We start from the raw sequence: 22,360 nt of genomic DNA, 5'->3' as shown, positions 1-22,360 counted from the left end.
CAAGAAAACTGAAGAAATGAGAAAGAGATTATTGAATGTGGCACTCAGGCAGAAGTATTCTTGTGAAGTGTTAAAGAGCCTGGTTTGGAACAAAGACATCCCACAAAAAAGCAAAGAAGTGATATATGGAAGTCACTATATCCCAGTATTGACCCACGTGTCTCAAATACGGGTAAGAAAAGAGATGTGAGGATATTACAAGCATGTGAAATGATGTTCCTCAGAAATAGGATAAGAGTAACAAGGAGAGCTGAGATGAGGAATGAAAATGCAAGGGAAACAGTGAAAGAGGAAACCTTGGAGAGCAGGATAGAAATATTAAGACTAAGATGGTATAGGCACTCAAAGAGAATGGAAAACAAGAGGATTCCCAAGAATCAAACAATGGAAAATCCAGGATGGAATTTAACAGTATTATGTAAACGAAAGCTTTATTCACCATACATAAGAGATGCTGAGTTGCAGATAGGCACAAGAAAAAGATTGACGCAGCTTCTGGCTTCAGCTGCCAGAGGCTGCAATCATGTGTGTATGAGTGTGATTCTGTTGTGTATTTTCGACAAAGGCTTTATTGGCCTAAAGCTTATACTGTGACAGTCTTTTCATTGTGACTATCTGCAACAAAGCATCTCTGCTATTTAGAGGGTAGCAACTTCCCTTTACATAACAGGATTCCCAAGAAGATACACAAAATGGAGATACGAAGGAAATGATCAAGACGAAGACCAAGGGATAGATGGCTGAAAGGTGTGGAGGAGTTTGTTGAAAAAAGAGGTGAGGTCTGGACCAAAGTGAACACAGCAAGATGATGGAATAACAGGACTAGGTGTTCCCAATAGGCTCAGCCTGGGGCTGGAAACTGTTCAAGATGATCATGATGAAATACAAATTGCAGCAGCTTTTAGTGGCATTGTGATGCTAGTCTTCAAATATACTGAAGTCTTGTGGTACTGCTTATGAAAATATTTTGAACACATACACTTGCTGTGGATGATGTAATCTTCAAAAGGAAATAAAAATCAAATCATGACTGCCTGGAAAAGCAGAACAAGTTTTAGTAAATTGCTAAAACTTCAAGGTAAATATTTTTTATTGGTTTCAAGAACAAACAAATGTCAATATAGCATGACATATAAGCTACATTGTTTATCAATCAAAGGAGGATGTAAGACTGAGACATTTCTGTACAACAACTAATGTTATTAATATTTGAAATGAAGATCAATATTTTGTTTTACATGGAGGAATGCTTAATGAAGTTAAGTAAGTGATGTTACTGTGGACAAGAAACTATATTACAAGAACCTCTTTAAGAGAGTACAATTATTTGTTTATTGCATGGGTTAAACTTTCATTCCATTTAGACATTTTTGCCATATAAAATCTAGAACCAGATTGAATTTTCCTATGGTGAGCAGTTATTGGAAAGTAAAGAAATGAGAGGTTATGAATTTTTTTTTTTTTCAAATAGTAACATTGGATTCAACTGGCAGCAGCAGTGCACTGATGTGACAAACATGAGTTGTGGGGATTGTTAAACCACAACCCCTTTAAGGATCCTGTATCCTATTCCAGGCTCGTCTCCACTGTCCCTAAGAGGGTGTAGCCACTACGTAGCTCCATTCTATTAATGATAGACTCATTTGTATTCTTAATGTTCAACTTTACTGTGAAGCAATAAGCCAGACATTAACATAGAACTTCTAAGACAAAAACAAACACAAAGCAAAGAGTAAATGATTATGTGCACACTAGAGTCTTTTCCGCTGTGTCTGTACTGTGCACACGCAACTATTCATCTGCGTGCTCCCAAAATGGCATATATGTAGTATTTGTGATGGATTTTATTCGATCCTAACACAGTACTGTTCTTATTTATTACTATTTTGTTTTGCATCACTATTCTCAATGTTTGTTCTCTTTCTCTTCTTTCCTATGTTTCTCTTGCCTTACAAACCGCACCGCATGCTCTACTTACGAGCCAAATTGTATCAACCATCTCAGCCATGCAAAGAACAGACAGCTTCAAGGCCATGCTGATTGTTAGTGCAGCATCTTATGTCCCACATTACTCCTGCCAATATAATTAATCCTATTTTTTCAAACTGACCACTCTCCCTGCGTCATTTCATGTATTTTTGCGCATTGACTCCTGCACCTTTCAAGTGACACACGATATTGTGTCTTAGCCTAGGAACCCCTCCCCACCTCCAACATTTTCTCCATTCTATCCCATTTCACGCCTACTAATTCCACTATCCAGCCACATCTGCCATCCAACTTCTTCACATGTATCCACCATCAGACCTGCTAACAACAGTAATATATCTATTTTTTATCAGTTATTCTTTACTTTGATCCTTGTGACTTCTCACCCATTTTAACAAGTTTTCACTTTTTGTTATCATCAACTCCTTCAGATTTCATCTTGTTTCCCCCTTTTGCATCCATTTCAAACTTTTCATATATTTTCACACGTACTTGGGTGTATTTTTGCAAAATTTTTCTGATGTAATTCTGCATTATTTATGCAATTTTTCGCATTTTTCCATGACCATGGATTCTTATTCCTTCCATCTGTGCCAATACAGAAACGTCTCCTTATCTGTAGCCAGATCCCAGTCCCACATACTGTTCTTGCATTGTTGCCTGGCTCATGGAATTCCCCCTAATGGCCTTACCATCAAATTACCCATCTCTGGCTGCCACCCCTCCTTCCACATTGACCTCCACCTGTTCAAATTCTGCCAATCCTTAGCCCTCACCAACATAGTCCTGCAAAACCATACCAACCAAGCAAAAACCTCTTTGCAGTACCTTCTCTCCACCCACAAAATTCTCCTGCTATGCAATCCCCAATTTCTGGAACTCATAACACACACTGAAACTCTTGATCTGCAGGAACTTGAGCAACATGCACGATGCCACCTCAAAAGACTCTCCATCCTGCTCAATTCCTACTCCCACCTTGGAGTGCCACTGTCCACTACCTCTACAACAACCTCCAAACCTCCAAACCTCATAGCTGACAAACCCTGTCTTGCAGACCTACTACACTTACCCCACCCTCCAAAACTCCCTCCCACCACCACAAAGAATCCAGAACCTAAACAGACCCGCAACACAGTCATGAACCTTTCCTCCAGAAGCCTTAGCCCCTCAGAAATATCAATCCTTTCCAAAGGCCTCACCTTTTGCCCCACTCCCAAATTCAACCATGCAGGACTTGTTAAAGACCTTCTCTCCTTCTCCCAGTCCCTACAGAGGAAACACATTTTCGCCACCAACCCTACCAATTAGCCTCAATCAAAGACTGATATTGAATCTTGTCTAACTCAGTTCACTCCTCCATCCAACCATGATCCACCCCCATTGCCCCCAAACCACCCCCTGTTAACTTTCCAGATTTTCTTAACCTGAAACCTTGCCTCACCATCATGCCCCAAATCCCTCAAAATGGAGACCAACCTTACTTCAGCAGAAAGAACCACAGTCCACCATCTAAAAACAGATCCTGACATTATAATCCCACCTGAGGACAAAGGCTCTGCCACTGTTGTTCTGAATGGCGAGGATACCTGGCGGAAGGACTCCGCCAGCTGTCAGATATTTCCAACTACAGACCTTGCCATAGTGACCCCATTCCAGTAATGCAGCAGGATCTCCAGTCACTAATCAAATCCTTAGGCCCATCCCAGAGCCTCTCCCTGGAACCCATCTCTCTATTCACCCCCACCACTCCCTGCACTCCTACCTTCTACATGCTTCCTTAAGTCCATAAACCTAACCACCGAGGATGCCCCTTTGTGGCCTGTAACTGTGCCCCCACTGAGAGAATCTCTGTTCTCATAGACCAACATCTTCAGCCTATTACCTGGAACCAACCATACTGTATAAAAGATACCATTCATTTCCTCCATCAACTCTCCACTGTTCCTGTCCCTTTACCACATGGTGCCCTGCTCAACACTATTGACGCCACCTCTCTGTATACTAATATTCCTAATGCCCATGGCCTTACCAATATTGAACACTACCTTTTACAACACCCGATGGTTTCCAAACCAACAACCTCCTTCCTAGTCGCCATGACCAACTATATCCTCACCCACAATTACGTCTCCTTTGAAGGCATTACCTACAAACAAATCCAGGGTACAGCTACGGGCACCCACGTGGCACCATCCTATGCCAACCTCTTCATGGGCCATCTAGAGGAACCCTTCCTAAATAGCCAGAATCTTAAACCCCTCACCTAGTTAAGATTCATTGATGACATCTTTGCTATCTGGATCAAGTGTGAAGACATCCTATCCACATTCCTCCAGAACCTCAACAACTTCTCCCCCATTTGCTTCACGTGGACCTACTCAACCCAACAATACACCTTCCTAGGTGTTGACCTCCACCTCAAAGATGGCTGTATCAGAACATTCCTCCATATCAAACTTACTAACCACCAGCAATACCTCCTCTTCAACAGCTGTCACCCATTACATACCAAGAAGTCCCTTCCATACAGCCTAACCATCCATGGTCATCGCATCTGCAGTGACAAGCAGTCCCTCTTGAAATATACTGAGGGTCTCACTCAAGCCTTCACTGATGTACAAAAACAAATCTCCTGTGCCTTATTTTTCCAGTCTCCCACTATTTCTCAAAGGCCCACTGTCTGGCCCCAGGGGAGCATTCCCCTTGTAACTCTTTACCACCCAGGACTGGAGCAACTGAATTACATTCTCTGACAGGGTTCTGATTACCTCTCGTCATGTCCTGAAATGAGAAATGTCCTGCCCACTATCCTTGCCACCCCTCCCATGGTCGTATTCTGCTGTCCATCGAACCTACACAATATACTCATCCATTCTTACACAACCCCTGCCCCCAATCCCTTACCTCATGGATCATACCCCTGTAATAGACCTAGATCCAAGACCTGTCGCATGTTGATGACGTCAACATTCTTCACTTGTTGTGCAGACTGGACCACAAACTCATTTTCCAAAACAAAAAATTTATTTTATAATACATCGACTTTTTCATTCACACTTTTTAATCCCTCTGACAACCCATTTCTTAGTTCCAAAACCCGATTATTAATTTGATCTATTTGGTATTGTATCCTGTTCATTTCATCATTGTTTTCAGACTGTTCTGTTTTTATTCTGTTTACTGATCACTGAATTCATGAAATTTTGCCAAAATCAACTGCATAACATCAGTTTTCACTGTTTCTTTGCTTTCTACACTTTCACTTGGTTCAAATATATCTAGATGATTTTGTGCTGATGAAAAATTGAAATGAACCGAGGAGGAGTTGGAACAAAATGATGTGAAATGGTGTATGATAAAACACAACACTTTATACTGAAATACTGCTTACTGCATTTGATAAACTCATAACGGTAAGAGGCACAGCTGTGTGTTCTGAGAAATAATGAATGTTGTTTACTGACATGCAGTCACACTTATTTGAGGACACTGATATAGATGTGATTATTCTGACCATTAAATTCGGCAGATGATACATTCTCTGGTCTACTGAAATTTTGACATTGAGATCAGTTTGATACAGCATCTTAATGTCTGGCATTACAGATGACCCAAGTTCTTGTCTGCAAAAATGAAAGTATCACCACAATCTACTTGTGACTGAGTATTAAAAAAAAAGTGATACTATATCCAGAACTTAACATCCAACTCACATTAACATTTTTTAGAGGTAAGACACAATTTCTTAGGTAATAGTATATGAACAATTGAATGTAGTGATAAGAAACCTCATAGACCATTCAGTGGAGTGAATAAAAAGGGCACCAAGATGATAAAGATGTGAACATTTTATATGCTTGTATTTTTCTGATTTTTTTCCTTCTACTATAGTGAGAAAAATTTCACATTGTATATGAGAAAATTGGCTAACTAAACTAACATATCTCTTATTAAAATTGTATATGCCTTGTAAAATTTTATTATGGTGGTAGATATTTTTCGCACACACTAATTGTGAATTTGTTAGTTTGTTTCACTAGTCATGATTATATTCCCTTAATCATAGCCAGAGATTTAGAAGAGTTTTGTCTCTCTGCGATAGCCAAACGACTTGGGGGGGAGGGGGGGGGGGGGATATTTCAATACCACAATCCCCTTTGGGATCCTGTATCCTATTCCAGTCTCATCTCCACTCTTCTGAAGAGGGCATACATGTAATATTAGTAATTTTAGTAATTTACACCAATTTAAACTGTTGTTTTGACTTTGTCTACATTGTGTCTCACCAGTATATAGAATGAAGGAAACATGTTGTATTAAAAACAAATGTACCATCAGAATTTACACACAATACAAACTTTAGGCACATGGTAGGAATAAAATTGCTCTTATAATTAAGGAGTAATTAATGACTGAAGTGCTGATGTTTCAAGTCATTACTATTTTTGTTTCTTAAGTCAGAAATTGTTCATTCTCCTGACAGAAATATAACATGATGATTTTTCAGACAGAATCAAACATGTTCATGTTCTAATTGCATTAGTTAATAGAACTGTAATTAAAACTGTAAAATGTAAAATTTTATTTATACATTAGTTAATTAACTGAATCTAGGACTTTCATTCAACAAAACTAACTGCTCTGTTCACCTGAAAATGATATTATGATTTTACTTTAAATTAGTAAAATAATGTATGCAAATTAATGAAATACAGGGTGATTCAAAAAGAATACCACAACTTTAAAAATGTGTATTTAATGAAAGAAACATAATATAACCTTCTGTTATACATCATTACAAAGAGTATTTAAAAAGGTTTTTTTTTCACTCAAAAACAAGTTCAGAGATGTTCAATATGGCCCCCTCCAGACACTCGAGCAATATCAACCCAATACTCCAACTCGTTCCACACTCTCTGTAGCATATCAGGCGTAACAGTTTGGATAGCTGCTGTTATTTCTCGTTTCAAATCATCAATGGCGTCTGGGAGAGGTGGCCGAAACACCATATGCTTAACATACCCCATAAGAAAAAATCACAGGGGGTAAGATAAGGGCTTCTTGGAGGCCAGTGATGAAGTACTCTGTCACGAGCTGCCTGGCGGCCGATCCATCGCCTCGGGTAGTTGACGTTCAGGTAGTTACGGACAGATAAGTGCCAATGTGGTGGCGCTCCATCCTGCTGAAATATGAATTGTTGTGCTTCTTGTTCGAGCTGAGGGAACAGCCAATTCTCTAACATCTCCAGATACTGTAGTCCAGTTACAGTAGCACCTTCGAAGAAAAAGGGACCAAAAACTTTATTGGCTGAAATGGCACAGAAAACGTTCACCTTAGGCGAGTCACGTTCATACTGAGTTGTTTCCCGCGGATTCTCTGTGCTCCATATACAGACATTGTGACGGTTGACTTTCCCGTTAGTGTGGAAAGTTGCTTCATCACTAAACACAATCTTTGAAACGAAAGATTCATCTGTTTCCATTTGAGCAAGGATAAAATCACAGAAATCTATACTTTTAATCTTATCAGCTGCAGACAATGATTGAACCAATTTCAGACGATAAGGTTTCATAACTAACCTTTTTCGTAGGACTCTCCATACAGTTGATTGTGGAATTTGCGGCTCTCTGCTAGCTCTGTGAGTCGATTTTCCTGGGCTGCGAACAAATGCTTGCTGGATGCACAAACACCCATTCTCTGTAAACTGTTTATACCAACGTTTAATACACCACCTATCAGGAGGTTTAACACCATACTTCATTTGAAATGCACGCTGAACAACTGTCGTCGATTCACTTCTGCCGTACTCAATAACACAAAAAGCTTTCTGTTGAGCGGTCGCCATCTTAGCATCAACTGACGCTGACGCCTAGTCAACAGCGCCTCAAGCGAACAAATGTACAACTAAATGAAACTTTATAGCTCCCTTAATTCACCAACAGATAGTGCTTAGCTCTGCCTTTTGTCGTTGCAGAGTTTTAAATTCCTAAAGTTGTGGTATTCTTTTTGAATCACCCTGTATATTGTTTCAATGATAAAACAAGTAATTTATAGCTTTAATAGAAACAGATTCTTTCCTGTCTTTGTATCAAATTATTCACTGTTATTCCATGTAATTTTCTATTTAATTTGCGAAGATGTATGTAAAAACTTTAATTGTTAAATATGTAAAATTCAGTATGTAACAACAACAGTAATTGTTTAAAATCATATAAATAGAGGAAATTTGTATGCTGCCATAGGTCAGTCTCATGTCAGTCAGTCTTGGACTTAATTTTGTATTAACAGCATATAGTCAGACTTTGTACGTTCACTGCTGAACATCTAGCATGCAAAGTAAAATACTTTGTGAACAAGAAATACGGAGGATATCCGTAATAAGATATGGTACATTGAACACTGTTTTTCTTGTGTTAAGCAATGATATACATCCCAAACATCACCCACAAAAACATTTTTGCTGTGTTTTATTTCAGGATTCACAAGCCTGTTAAAACTGTCTCCTTTCCACCCCACCATCAGAAACCCAGAACACTGTCCAGCATATGATGTGTCATTGGAGTCTACGGTACCAGTGAATTTGAATTGAAAGTGATTTGTGTTACCAGTAACAATACATTAGTTTTGTTAGTAGCTAGTTTCATAATGTAAAAAGGTATCCATATGATGGGGGTTTTATACTGAAAGTAATAGCTTAGGCAGAACAACATGGAAGCAGAACATCTGAGAAGCATTTTGTCCTTCCACCAGCTGATAAACCATTCAAAATTGCCAGGCTAGTAAAGAAGAACTGAAAAAGAAGGAAAAATGAGGAAGACTAAATATGCAAGTAAAAGACTGAATACAAAATGACCAAAACTAGAAGATGATGTATCAAAATGGATTCAAGGACACCATCAAAATGACACTGGAATTGATACAAAAATGATTCAAATACATACTCGTAAGCTAGTGCTACAGTGGAACTTAACAGACTTTAAGGGTGGAGTTGGTTGGTGCTACAACTTTATGAAGCATCATGGACTTTGCATATGATACAAGACCAAAACATCTCAGAAAATGCCACAAGAATGTGAATAGAAAATATTGTCTTTCCATTACTTTATTAGTCAACATCTAAAGAAAACCAGTGTGGAACTAAGGCAAACATTCAATATGGAAAAAACTCCTCTGGCATTTGATGTGCTGAGTAAAAGAGCTGTTTCCATGAAAGGTACTAAAACTGTAACTACAAAAACAAATTGACATGAAAAAAGGCACTAATGGTTGTCCTTTCATGTTGAGCTGTTGGTACTAATCTTAATAAATGATCATTTTCAAGCACAAAACAATGCCAAAACATTCTGGAATACCACTGGGTGTTGTTCACATATACACCAAGGGACAGATGGATGAGAATGGTATGAAATTATGGATTAACAGTGTGTGGGAGACAAGGAAACGTGCTTTAATGAAGAAGTGTTCTCCCCTTGTGCTAGATTAGTTTAGGAGTCATTTGAAAAAAATCTGTGAAAGAGAAATTGACACAGGGAAATACAGAGTTTTCTGTTATTCTGGGAGGATTTACTTCACAATTTCAACCTCTTGATGTCTTATTAAATAAACTATTTAAAGTGTATATGAGAGAAGAATTGAACAAATGGATGATGAAAGAAACCAAACTTGAATTAATGCTGAAGGGAACTTTAAAATGAACTACAATTAAACAAGTTCGTCATTGGGTAAAAGAATTGTGGCCTAGAGTGACAGAAGACTTTATTGTTAAACCTTTCAAGAAGTGCGGCATAAGTAACAGTCTGGATGGCAGTGAAGACCATCTTCTATATGAAGTGGACAATGATGATGGCAAAGTGGAAGAAGAAGGAGAATAAGAAAGAAGGAAGAAGAAGAAGAAGAAGAAGAAAGTTCAGACGATGATTTTTTAGAAATTTTAATGGTCAGTTCAGTTTTGGAAACCAAGAATATTTTATTAGTCTGGCTTGGCAGTCTAATAATAAAAATGGAAAAATGTAATTGTTTCAAAAACTGCAAAAAAAATTAAGGTGCATTTTATAGTCTGCAACATGTTATAGTCCACAGAATATGGTACTACCTTATTTAATAATAGTTCCATTCAATTCATGGCTAGATATCTTCAACAATTCTTATTTTTCAACTTTTTATTGTGTGAAAAAAATATTGTACAGAAGCAGTTTCTTACCTATTTAAATCTTCATTTTCAGTTATTATACATTCTTTCAAGGCATCTAAGAGCTTTTTCCTGAGCTCATCACTTGCTGTCCATACATTGACCCTCCTCATTACCTATACAGATTTCTATTATTATTAGTATATTACAACATTCAAGGAACAGGCGAAAGAATGCCTGGACAGTAATTTAAAATCGGAAAAGTTGGAGTGAGTAAGTGATTAATCATAACAGAAAGTTTATTTTTACCTGCAAATTTACAGATGTGTTGTTTTTTTAATATCATATTTGTTTTTAGATGTTACTGTGACAGTCACTTAAAAATGTATAGGAGCTGTGGACCAATATTACAAGAATTACATGTGTATTTCATCTGTAGACATATGTTAATATGAAAACAAGATATGTTCTGTCTATGTACTACATGAAAGTGACAAAATTTTTGATTTAGACAAAAACTGCCAGCAATAACTGAGAAGCTAACATTAATTAAAACTTCCAGGCTGAATTACCGTGGTCCATATATAAAACTTCTTCTCCTTCCTGACGTTTAGTTGCCTACTGCGGGCAACATCTTCTGAGGTGAGTCAGCGACTGGCTGCTAGGCGCTGGAGGTCCCGCTTATATAGAGCGCTTAGATGGTGCCACCACTCATAATGTGCTCTTGACTTTAAAACTGTCTCTGGCTGGTGCCATCTCTCTCGATTATAGGTAATCGATAGTCACTTCGTTGGTACAGAGTCGACCGCCATATCTTGTCTGGTTTTAATCCTCCTTCTTTATTAAAATTATTTTCATGCTTGTAGATCTCTGTAGCTTCTCTATACATCTGGGTATAATAATGTGAGGTCCTAGCTATCATGTTTGTCTCACTAAATTTTATTTTGTAATCACCATCTTTGAAAACGTGTTCCGCTACAGCTGATTTGTCAATTTGTCCAAGTCTACAGTTCCTTTTGTGTTCCGTCAGGAAGGAGAAGCAGTTTTATATAGGGCCCATGGCAATTCAGCCCGGAAGTTTTAATTAATGAAGACACTGGCCATGAAAGCTTACATGTTACGACGAGAAGCTAACAACTGATTTTCAGTGGAAAACATATTGATTTGCAGTTGATCACAAAATCTCAGAATCAAAATTCACTTTGAATGTACCATAATTTAGGATATGTGAGAATCATTATCAAAAAATATCAACACGTTGGTGAAATCACACTCTAATAAGCTAACATACTCCTGTGGTGAAGGGAATGTTCTAGAAAAGGAATAACTTAATTTTTAATTTTACCAGTATTATACTGTTGAAATTCAACCACAGATTTCAGGTTTGGTTCTGATTCTGAAGCAAACTGCATACTTTCATGAAAGCCATCAAGTACAAAACATCATTTTTTATGAAGAAGTATTCGTAAGGTATTTTCTCCATGAAAAGTAAGTGGTATAACATAATATAATAATGATGATAAACATTTGTTGCTCTCCATGAGTACTGACGAACAAAAGAAGCTTGCAGTTTTGAATTGAAGAATATTACATTTTAGTTGTCAAAGTTTCATTCAATTTGACAGCATTCTTCATTTATTTTCATCCCTTCCAAATACTTTGCTCTGTGCATACATCTTGCTTCTAACATGCTTCATAATGTGTTACAGCCTAAAAGTTTTGTTTCCTAGTGTTCTATTTTAAGTCACATTATTGCTGTCATATCACATGTCCCACCAACCAGTTCCTTCGTCTAGCAAAACTTCCTCACATACCTCTTGCAGTGCTGACCTGATGATCAGAGTTCTACCTAATTTCACATTCTTTCAACCATTTTTCTTTATGGGCTTATTTGCTTGATAATTTCTATTAAAAAGGGCAAACTATTCACAAAGTAAAAGCAAGAAGTAAGAATACTGCACTCTTCAGGTCTTAGGATCCTTACAGTCTCTCCCAAATATATTTGCTCTTTAATGGTATTTGTTGCCAAAGGAAAACAAAAGACAGCTTCAGGTGGTTTACACCATTATAATGGAAGATACAGAGACAACTGCAATGTAGACTTTCCTTCCTTGTCAAGAGTTCAGAGTGGGCCTCCGTATCGAAATCCAAAGATTTTTCCTAAGCCACCACATGAAACGGAACCACTTTCTCATTTCAATCCTTCCCATTTCTATTCCCTTTCCATCCTGCTCTGTCTTCCATCTTATTCTTTCCTTGAACCATAAACTCTCTGAAGAGACCCCTTTTATAAATATTTAATTAATTTTGCAACAAATTAAAGCCCCATGCTCCAATAGTACCAGAGGCAATGAAACTTTGCATACCCCATGGCATTGTCCTTGTTATTACATTATCCGTCAGTTGGTGGGAGTGTTGCCACTTATGTACTTTATCCAAAGTTGATGATTGTTTGGCCAAGCCCAGTGTCCACTTTCAGTTTTACGTAAATAACTTCTGCAATTGTATGTCACCAAAGGTTTTATAACATTATATTCAAATTTTGGTTTTCTGCAAATAACTTTAATACTATGTGCAGATTTTAATCACACATTTTCTGGTGTGACATAATTATTGTTATTAATTTTAATTGTTAGTTTATTAATTTTCCATTTCCAAAGATATTAATGATTGTCAGTTGTTTGTTCTTTGGCAAACATAGGCTGGAGGGTGGGAGATGGGTTTTTGGAAGGCAAGTTTTAATGGCAGTTGAATGCACATGTCTCATTGTCATGGAACGTCTGGGAAGTGGAAATGCGTTTGTATCATCTGTAAATAAATGATAATGATTCAAAGAAAAATTCTGCAGTTTATTATTCTGTCATATACATGCAGTAAGACCCAGGATTTTCTTTCCTAGCAGAGCATCCTACATCCAAAGGAATTTAAGTTAAGTATTGTCTTTAGGACCAACATATACAGCAACAGAGAATTGACTTTATAAATACAATTCTTTTAGCTTTGGCGGATGTTTATCTGGTGGTGGAGGAAACAAGTACGTATGTACCTAATTCTGTAAATGCAGACATTACTATTCAATATAATCTTTAACATGTGAAGAAACCTCTCACCACATCTTTAGTAACTGGAATGCTTCCCAAAGTAGTAGGAACATTTCACGTATCACATAAAGTGACATCTTGTACATCACTAGATATTGAAAAGTATCTCTTTTAAAAGTAACCATATCAGTACTAATTCTGCAAATTATGTGAGTATATTAGTTAGATAGCTATTTATTCATCCACAGATTACCTACAAAATGATATGAGACATGTCATCTTGCTTGAAACAGAAAATAATTTTTCAAAAATTTCTCACACTCATACAGTAATATTGTCTCCTGTGAATCTAGATTAACATCTACATCTACATCTACATCCATACTCCACAAACCACCTGACGGTGTGTGGCGGAGTGTACCTTGAGTACCTCTATTGGTTCTCCCTTCTATTCCAGTCTCGTATTGCTCGTGGAAAGAAGGATTGTCGGTATGCCTCTGTGTGGGCTCTAATCTCTCTGATTTTATCCTCATGGTCTCTTCGCGAGATATACGTAGGAGGGAGCAATATACTGCTTGACTCTTCGGTGAAGGTATGTTCTCGAAACTTTGACAAAAGCCCGTACCGAGCTACTGAGCGTCTCTCCTGCAGAGTCTTCCACTGGAGTTTATCTATCATCTCTGTAATGCTTTCGCGATTACTAAATGATCCTGTAACGAAGCACGCTGCTCTCTGTTGGATCTTCTCTATATCTTCTATCAACCCTATCTGGTACGGATCCCACACTGCTGAGCAGTATTCAAGCAGTGGGCGAACAAGCATACTGTAACCTACTTCCTTTGTTTTTGGATTGCATTTTCTTAGGATTCTTCCAATGAATCTCAGTCTGGCATCTGCTTTGCCGACGATCAACATTATATGATCATTGCATTTTAAATCACTCCTAATGTGTACTCCCAGATAATTTATGGTATTAACTGCTTCCAGTTGCTGACCTGCTATTTTGTAGCTAAATGATAAAGGATCTATCTTTCCGTGTATTCGCAGCACATTACACTTGTCTACATTGAGATTCAAACATGTTGTGTTTTTAATTTTTCTACATCTTGTACAGCATTTTTATTCATATTTTCTGAAGAAACCTACACAAATATTCTAAAGAAAAGATTTTGTTATACCTTCAATCCTTCCCCCCCCCCCCCCCCCCTCCCTCCCACCCCCCCTGAACCATGGAACTTGCCATTGGTGGGGAGGCTTGTGTGCCTCAGTGATACAGATAGCTGTACTGTAGATGCAACCACAACAGAGGGGTATCTGTTGAGAGGCCAGACAAACGTGTGGTTCCTGCAGCGGGGCAGCAGCCTTTTCAGTAGTTGCAGGGGCAACAGTCTGGATGATTGACTGATCTGGCCTTGTAACACTAACCAAAATGTCCTTGCTGTGCTGGTACTGCGAACGGCTGAAAGCAAGGGGAAACTGCGGCAGTAATTTTTCACGAGGGCATGTAGCTTTACTGTATGGTTAAATGATGATGGCGTCCTCTTGGGTAAAATATTCAGAGGGTAAAATAATCACCCATTCGGATTTCCGGGTGGGGACTACTCAGGAGGACCTTGTTAGCAGGAGAAAGAAAACTGGTGTTCTATGGGTCAGAGCGTGGAATGTCAGATCCCTTAATCGCACAGGTAGGTTAGAAATATTAAAATGGGAAATGGATAGGTTAAAGTTTGATAGTGGGAATTAGCGAAGTTTGGTGGCAGGAGGAACAAGACTTATGGTCAGGTGAATACAGGGATATAAATACAAAATCAAATAGGGGTAATACAGGAGTAGGCTTAATAATGAATTGGAAAATAGGAATGCGAGTAGGCTACTACAAATAGCATAGTGAATGCATTACTGTGGCCAAGATAGACACAAAGCCCACACCTACCACAGTAGTACAAGTTTATATGCCAACTATCTCCACAGATAATGAAGAGATTGATGAAATGTATGATGAGATAAAAGAAATTATTCAGATATTGAAGGGAGACAAAAATTTAATAGTCATGGGTAACTGGAACTCGACAGCAGGAAATGGTAGAGAAGGAAACGTAGTAGGTGAATATGTAATGGGAGTAAGGAATGAAAGAGGAAGCCACTAGGTAGAATTTTGCACAAAGCATAACTTAATCATAGCTAACACATGGTTCAAGAATTATGAAAGAAAGTTGTACGCATGGTAGAAGCCTTGAGATACTGGAAGGTCTCAGATAGATTATATAATGGCCAGACAGAGATTCAGTAACGAGGCTTTAAATTCCAGAATGAGATTTTCACTCTGCAGCAGAGCGTGCGCTGATATGAAACTTCCTGGCAGATTAAAACTGTGTGCCCGACCGAGACTCGAACTCGGGACCTTTGCCTTTCGCGGGCAAGTGCTCTACCAACTGAGCTACCGAAGCACGACTCACGCCCGGTACCCACAGCTTTACTTCTGCCAGTATCTCGTCTCCTACCTTCCAAACTTTACAGAAGTTCTCCTGCGAACCTTGCAGAACTAGCGCTCCTGAAAGAAAGGATATAGCGGAGACATGGCTTAGCCACAGCCTGGGGGATGTTTCCAGAATGAGATTTTCACTCTGCAGCGGAGTGTGCGCTGATATGAAACTTCCTGGCAGATTAAAACTGTGTGCCCGACCGAGACTCGAACTCGGGACCTTTGCCTTTCGCGGGCAAGTGCTCTACCAACTGAGCTACCGAAGCACGACTCACGCCCGGTACCCACAGCTTTACTTCTGCCAGTATCTCGTCTCCTACCTTCCAAACTTTACAGAAGTTCTCCTGTGGCTAAGCCATGCCTCCGCTATATCCTTTCTTTCAGGAGTGCTAGTTCTGCAAGGTTCGCAGGAGAACTTCTGTAAAGTTTGGAAGGTAGGAGACGAGATACTGGCAGAAGTAAAGCTGTGGGTACCGGGCGTGAGTCGTACTTCGGTAGCTCAGTTGATAGAGCACTTGCCCGTGAAAGGCAAAGGTCCCGAGTTCGAGTCTCGGTCGGGCACACAGTTTTAATCTGCCAGGAAGTTTCATATCAGCGCACACTCCGCTGCAGAGTGAAAATCTCATTCTGGAAACATCCCCCAGGCTGTGGCTAAGCCATGTCTCCGCTATATCCTTTCTTTCAGGAGTGCTAGTTCTGCAAGGTTTGCAGGAGAACTTCTGTAAAGTTTGGAAGGTAGGAGACGAGATACTGGCAGAAGTAAAGCTGTGGGTACCGGGCGTGAGTCGTGCTTCGGTAGCTCAGTTGGTAGAGCACTTGCCCGCGAAAGGCAAAGGTCCCGAGTTCGAGTCTCGGTCGGGCACACAGTTTTAATCTGCCAGGAAGTTTCAGGCTTTAAATTGTAAGACATTTCCAGGGGCAGATGTGGACTCTGACCACAATCTATTGGTTATGAACGGTAGATGAAAACTGAAGAAACTGCAAAAAGGTGGGAATTTTAGGAGATGGGACATGGATAAACTGAAAGAACTAGTGGTTGTAGAGAGTTTCAGCATTAGGGAACGATTGACAAGAATGGGGCAAAGAAATACAGTAGAAGAATAATGGGTAGCTTTGAGAGATGAAATAGTGAAGGCAGCAGAGGATCAAGTCGGTAAAAAGACAAGGCCTAATAGAAATCCTTGGGTAACAGAAGAAATATTTAATTTAACTGATGAAAGGAGAAAATACAAAAATGCAGTAAATGAAGCAGGCAAAAAGGAATAGAAACGTGTCAAAAATGAGACTGACAGGAAGTGCAAAATGGCGAAGCAGGCATGGCTAGAGGACAAATGTAAGGATGTAGAGGCTTATCTCACTAGGGGTAAGATAGATAATGCCTACAGGAAAATTAAAGAGACCTTTGGAGTAAATAGAACCACATGCATGAATATCAAGAGCTCAGATGGAAACCTAGTTATAAGGAAAGAAGGGAAAACAGAAAGGTGGAAGGGGTATATAGAGAGACTATACAAGAGTGATGTTCTTGAGGACAATATTATGGAAATGGAAGAGAATGTCAAGGAAGATGAAATAGGACATATGATACTGCGTGAAGAGTTTGACAGAGCACTGAAAGACCTAAGTCGAAATAAGGCCCCGGGAGTAGACAACATTCTGTTAGAACTACTGACAGCCTTGGGAGAGCCAGGCCTAACAAAACTCTACCATCTGGTGAGCAAGATGTATCAGACAAGCGAAATACCCTCAGACTTCAAGAAGAATATAATAATTCCAATCCCAAAGAAAGCAGATGTTGACATGTGAAAATTACCAAACTATCAGTTTAATAACCCACAGCTGCAAAATACTTACATGAATTCTTTACAGACGAATGGAAAAACTGGTAGAAGCCAACCTTGGGGAAGATCAGTTTGGATTCCATAGAAACGTTAGAACGCGTGAGGCAATACTGACCCTACGACTTACCTTACAAATTAGATTAAGGAAAGGCAAAACTACATTTCTAGCATTTGTAGACAGAGAGAAAGCTTTTGACAGTGTTGACTGGAATATTCTCCTTCAAATTCTTAAGGTGGCAGGGGTAAAATACAGGGAGTGAAAGGCTATTTACAATTTGTACAGAAACCAGATGGCAGTTATAAGAGTTGAGGGGCATGAAAGGGAAGCAGTGGTTGGGATGGGAGTGAGACAGGGTTGTAGCCTATCCCTGATGTTATTCAAACTGTATATTGAGCAAGTAGTAAAGGAAACAAAACAAAAATTCGGAGTAGGAATTAAAATCCATGGAGAAGAAATAAAAACTTCGAGGTTTGCCGATGACACTGTAATTCAGTCAGAGACAGCAAAGGACCTGGAAGAGCAGCTGAACAGAATGGACAGCGTCTTGAAAGAAGGATATAAGATGAACATCAGCAAAAGCAAAATGAGGATAATGGAATGTAGTCAAATTAAATCGAGTGATGCTACAGGTATAGATTAGGAAATGAGATGCTTAAAGTAGTAAATGGGTTTGCTATTTGGGAAGCAAATAACTGATGATGGTCAAAGTAGAAAGGATATAAAATGTAGACTGGCAATGGCAAGGAAAGCATTTCTGAAGAAGAGAAATTTGTGAACATCAAGTATACATTTAAGTGTCAGGAAGTCGTTTCTGAAAGTATTTGTATGGAGTTTAGCCATTTATGGAAGTGAAATGTGGATGATAAATAGTTTGGAGAAGAAGAGAATAGAAGCTTTCAAAATGTGGTGCTACAGAAGAGTGCTGTAGATTAGATGGGTAGATCACATAACTAATGAGGAGGTATTGAATAGTATTGGAGAGAAGAGAAATTTGTGGCACAACTTGACTAGAAGAAGTGTAGGGCATATTCTGAGGCATCAAGGGATCACCAATTTAGTATTGGAGGACAGCATGGAGGGTAAAAATCATAGAGTGAGACCAGGAGATGAATACACTAAACAGATTTGGAAGGGTGTAGGTTGCAGTAGGTGGTGGGAGATGTAGAAGCTTGCACAGGATAGAATAGCATGGAGAGCTGCATCAAACCAGTCTCTGGACTGAAGACCACAACAACAACAACAACCTCTAATTTGTATCATATCTCTGGGCACTGCTTGAAAATGTATGAAGAAATCTGTGAAGAGTGAAAAAGCTTCTGCTTTATTATGAGCCAGAAGTCAATATGTATCTATGGATGCTCTTCATTCTTGGAGATCATCTATGTCCTTTGGTTAGCTCAGCAGTGTTCATTTTACTATAACTGTTCCATTAATGTTGTATAAGATAAAGCAGTTATATTAAAACACAATGTTCTTGACAACCTAACTGTTTCACACTGCACTGTATTGCATGTCCAATACAAAACAAGTGCATCACATGGTTTACTACTCACTTTCATATTCTGTAATAGTACTGTATCAAATGGACCATGTATTTTCAGTGCACCAGCTTCTGTGACCATGCACAGCCTGACCAACCTTATGATTCCTATTACCTTGACTCTCCTGGGAGGAAAATCCACATCTGTGTTATGTACAACTCAAAAGCCAATTTGCATTAGCCAGTATACTTTGCATGGAAGAATGGAAGGAACCTTAGTTGTAATAGAAAGTGAATGACAGCATTGACAAAATACACCATGAATCTACAAGTAAACTTGGAGTGACAGAATATGAAACAAAAAATATCACAAGATTTATTGCTGGATCCATTCCTGTTCATAATCCGCATAAACAATTTTCCAAATAGCTGATCAATGAGCCACTCAAACACTGTTATGTTTATTGTTGTAATAAGGTTTATTTACTGTGGTGACCATCTTTTGATTTCAGTGTCATTTCCAGAGCACTCGGAAGCCAAGGGTTCCTACTGTATGCTTCTCTTCTCTGTATATGCTTCTTTGGTGCAGTTTTGGTATGAGCGTAAAAAAACATCTCCATGACAAGAATGTATGGGATGGTAGTGCCATTTCTTATATTGGATGTGTGTGTTTTATGCAATACATTTATCAACAGTGATGATGCGTGTATTTTAATTCAACTGTCCAGCCATGTCCATGCATCAATATCTGATGCACATGTAAACATTACAATAGGTTATGGGCCCAGTGCACGGGTGTGATGAGCATGTTTGAGTTCAATGAAGAAAGGACATGAGGTACAAGAACTGATGAAGACGATGTATCTGATGTTCTACCTTAGGTGACAACAAAGGAAAAAATTCAGAATGATGGAACCACCTGTGTAGATTGATTGCCTGTGCAGCAATAACTATTTCATGTGGTAAGTTTATGTTTATTCACTGATATAGCATTGTGAGGCATGGGATGTCATAGAACCTGGATTTGGAACATGGTATGATCAGTTTGATGTTGAGAAAAAGAAGGAAAATGAAAGGGCCATGGCTGTCATTCTAATGCTGGTTGAAGACCACTACTTAGAGATGATTGGCACCCTGAAAATAGCAAAGGAAGTTCTTAACACTATATCTAAGATGAGGGACATAGTAAATATGGAGAGAGAAGATGATAAGACCATGGACAACTGTGAAACAAAGATACTGGCTGCGAATAGATTAGTGAAGCAAGAGGACTTTATCTTTGATGACAAAACAGTTGCAGGCCTCTTGCTTCTAGGACTTCCTCTTAAGAAATGTGAAGGACTAACTAGAAGTTTAGAAAGTGATGGAGACAGATTGACCACACACCTTGTCATCAACAGACTAGAACTAGAATGAAGTGCCTGGAACCTGATTCAAAGTCCACTAAGAGTCTAGAAGAAGCCAAAGCTTATGCAGCAAAAAGTGGAGTTCATAAACAACATAAGTTTGATCAGAGCCACAATGAAGATAATAGACAAAACCAAGAAGATGAGAAGAATGCAGTCAACAGAAACAGACTATGTTTCTTCTGTGGTGAAGCAGATCACATTGCCTTGGACAGAGAAGCCTTACCCAAAGTATGTGGAGTCACTAAGCATAAAGAAAAATATGAAGTGTGTGTGCAAGGAAAAATAAAAACGCAACCTTTCAAACTAAGTCAAACTGGTTCTAGAATTGGTACATAGTGATGTGGGCTGTATTAGACAGGCCTCCTTAGTAGTGAAAGTGCTAAAGCAGAAAAGTGTTGCGTTTGACTCATTTATGGAGTTTAACTGATGTGCAGAGTGTGAGACAGGGAGAAAACTGCAAAGTTTCCAATTAGGCAATGGGACTGAGCACATCAACAGCAAATTTGAACAGTTGTTCAAGAAAGAGGGTGTATTACACCAGAAAAGTACAGTTTACTCTCCTCCATCCAATGGAAAAGTAGGATGTCTGATGCCTGAATCAAACCCTTTTATCCATTGTCAGGTGTCTACTATTCTAAGGTGGTTTGCCCAACAACTTTTGGGGAAAAGCTCTGATGCTGGCATGCTACATTTTAAATAGATGGTCAACAAGATCCCATGGGGAAAAATCCCGTATGAAGTCTGGAAACAAAAAGAACTTATTAAATAAGACTTGAAAATGATTAATGTGTTTGGCTGCAGAGCCAGGACAAGCACATTGATATCTGACAAACTTGGGGAATGGGCAGAAGAATGTGTTTATCCTGGAATAGAAGCAGCATCAAAAGGATATCATCTGTGGAGTCTTGGGCAAAGAAAAATCCTTTTGAGAATAGATGTTGTCTTTGATGGGAGAGTATTCCCTCTGAAGGCTACAGTAAACAAAGAACTGCGTCTTCCAGGGACAGTAATTATGAAGCAGATGGCAACAGCTGATCCACATCAAGGAGGTGACAACAGACAATTCCAATATGGTGTGGTTCAGCTTTCCTGATATGTCAACAGATGGTGACAACACACCACCAAGGAGTGCAGAACCAGTAGCAGACAATGTGGTTGAGTCAACAGGTGTTTGAGGAGATGGGAGCCAATCCAGGGTTGGAGAAGAAGATGGATATGATACTGAAGGCAGCATAGTTACCAGTTTTGGAGATAATGATATGTGTGAAGAGTGCGATACCATGTTGAAAAGTGAAATTTCAAGTGCAAAAAGGAAAGTAGGGCTACGACGGTCTTCACATCTGGTGAAGCTGAAGAAGTGTGGTTTGTGTCTTGTTGCTTGGTTATTTGCTACCATATGTTGAGTGAATCCATTTGATACAACATCAATAGAAGGGCCTTTAGATTCAGTTCACAGGGACAAATGGTGTCCAGCCATGGAGTTGGAGATAAGTAGTGCAAAACACTACAGTATGTGGCACCTTGTCGGCAGATCAAAAACTGATCATGTTATAGGAAGTAAGTGGGAGTTTACTACAAAGAGAAACAGAGGTGAGATTACTAAATATAAAGCAAGCTTAGTAGCTTTGTGCTATAGCCAAATATTTGGAGTAGATTACTTGAAAGCTTCAGCCCAGTAATGAGACAAAGTAGTCTGAGGATTCTTATAGTAAATGCAGTACTTAGGGGATGCAAAATCAAACACATTGATGTAGAAAATGCTATCTTAATTTCCCCATACGTGGCACCATTTCCATGGATCAACCAAAACTGTTTGGTGTGGGGAATAACATGCATTTAGTGAATAAGGATTTGTATGGGCTTCACCAAGCAGGTAAGGATTGGAATGATATTTTTTCTGCTCTGTGATCAAAAAGTTAGGTTTGGAACATTGTGAAAAGGATCCTTGTGTATTCTTCTCTAATAATTTAGTCACTGGGATTCACG

At 38.9% G+C, this 22,360-nt stretch overlaps 1 protein-coding gene across 1 annotated transcript in view; it reads right to left on the bottom strand.

Moving 5' to 3' along the window:
• The window catches only part of LOC126419492 (uncharacterized), a 115,093-nt gene that overhangs the window by 84,406 nt on the left and 8,327 nt on the right, over nucleotides 1-22,360 (bottom strand). The window contains exon 2 of the mRNA XM_050086681.1: nucleotides 10,193-10,296. Within this exon, the coding sequence (XP_049942638.1) occupies nucleotides 10,193-10,293 (101 nt within the window). The 5' untranslated portion in view covers nucleotides 10,294-10,296. The remainder of the gene's footprint in view (nucleotides 1-10,192; nucleotides 10,297-22,360) is intronic.

This window comes from Schistocerca serialis, chromosome 9 (assembly GCF_023864345.2).
Source record: "Schistocerca serialis cubense isolate TAMUIC-IGC-003099 chromosome 9, iqSchSeri2.2, whole genome shotgun sequence".
Classification (NCBI taxonomy): Eukaryota; Metazoa; Arthropoda; class Insecta; order Orthoptera; family Acrididae; genus Schistocerca; species Schistocerca serialis.
This window is presented reverse-complemented; position numbering and strand designations above follow the sequence as displayed.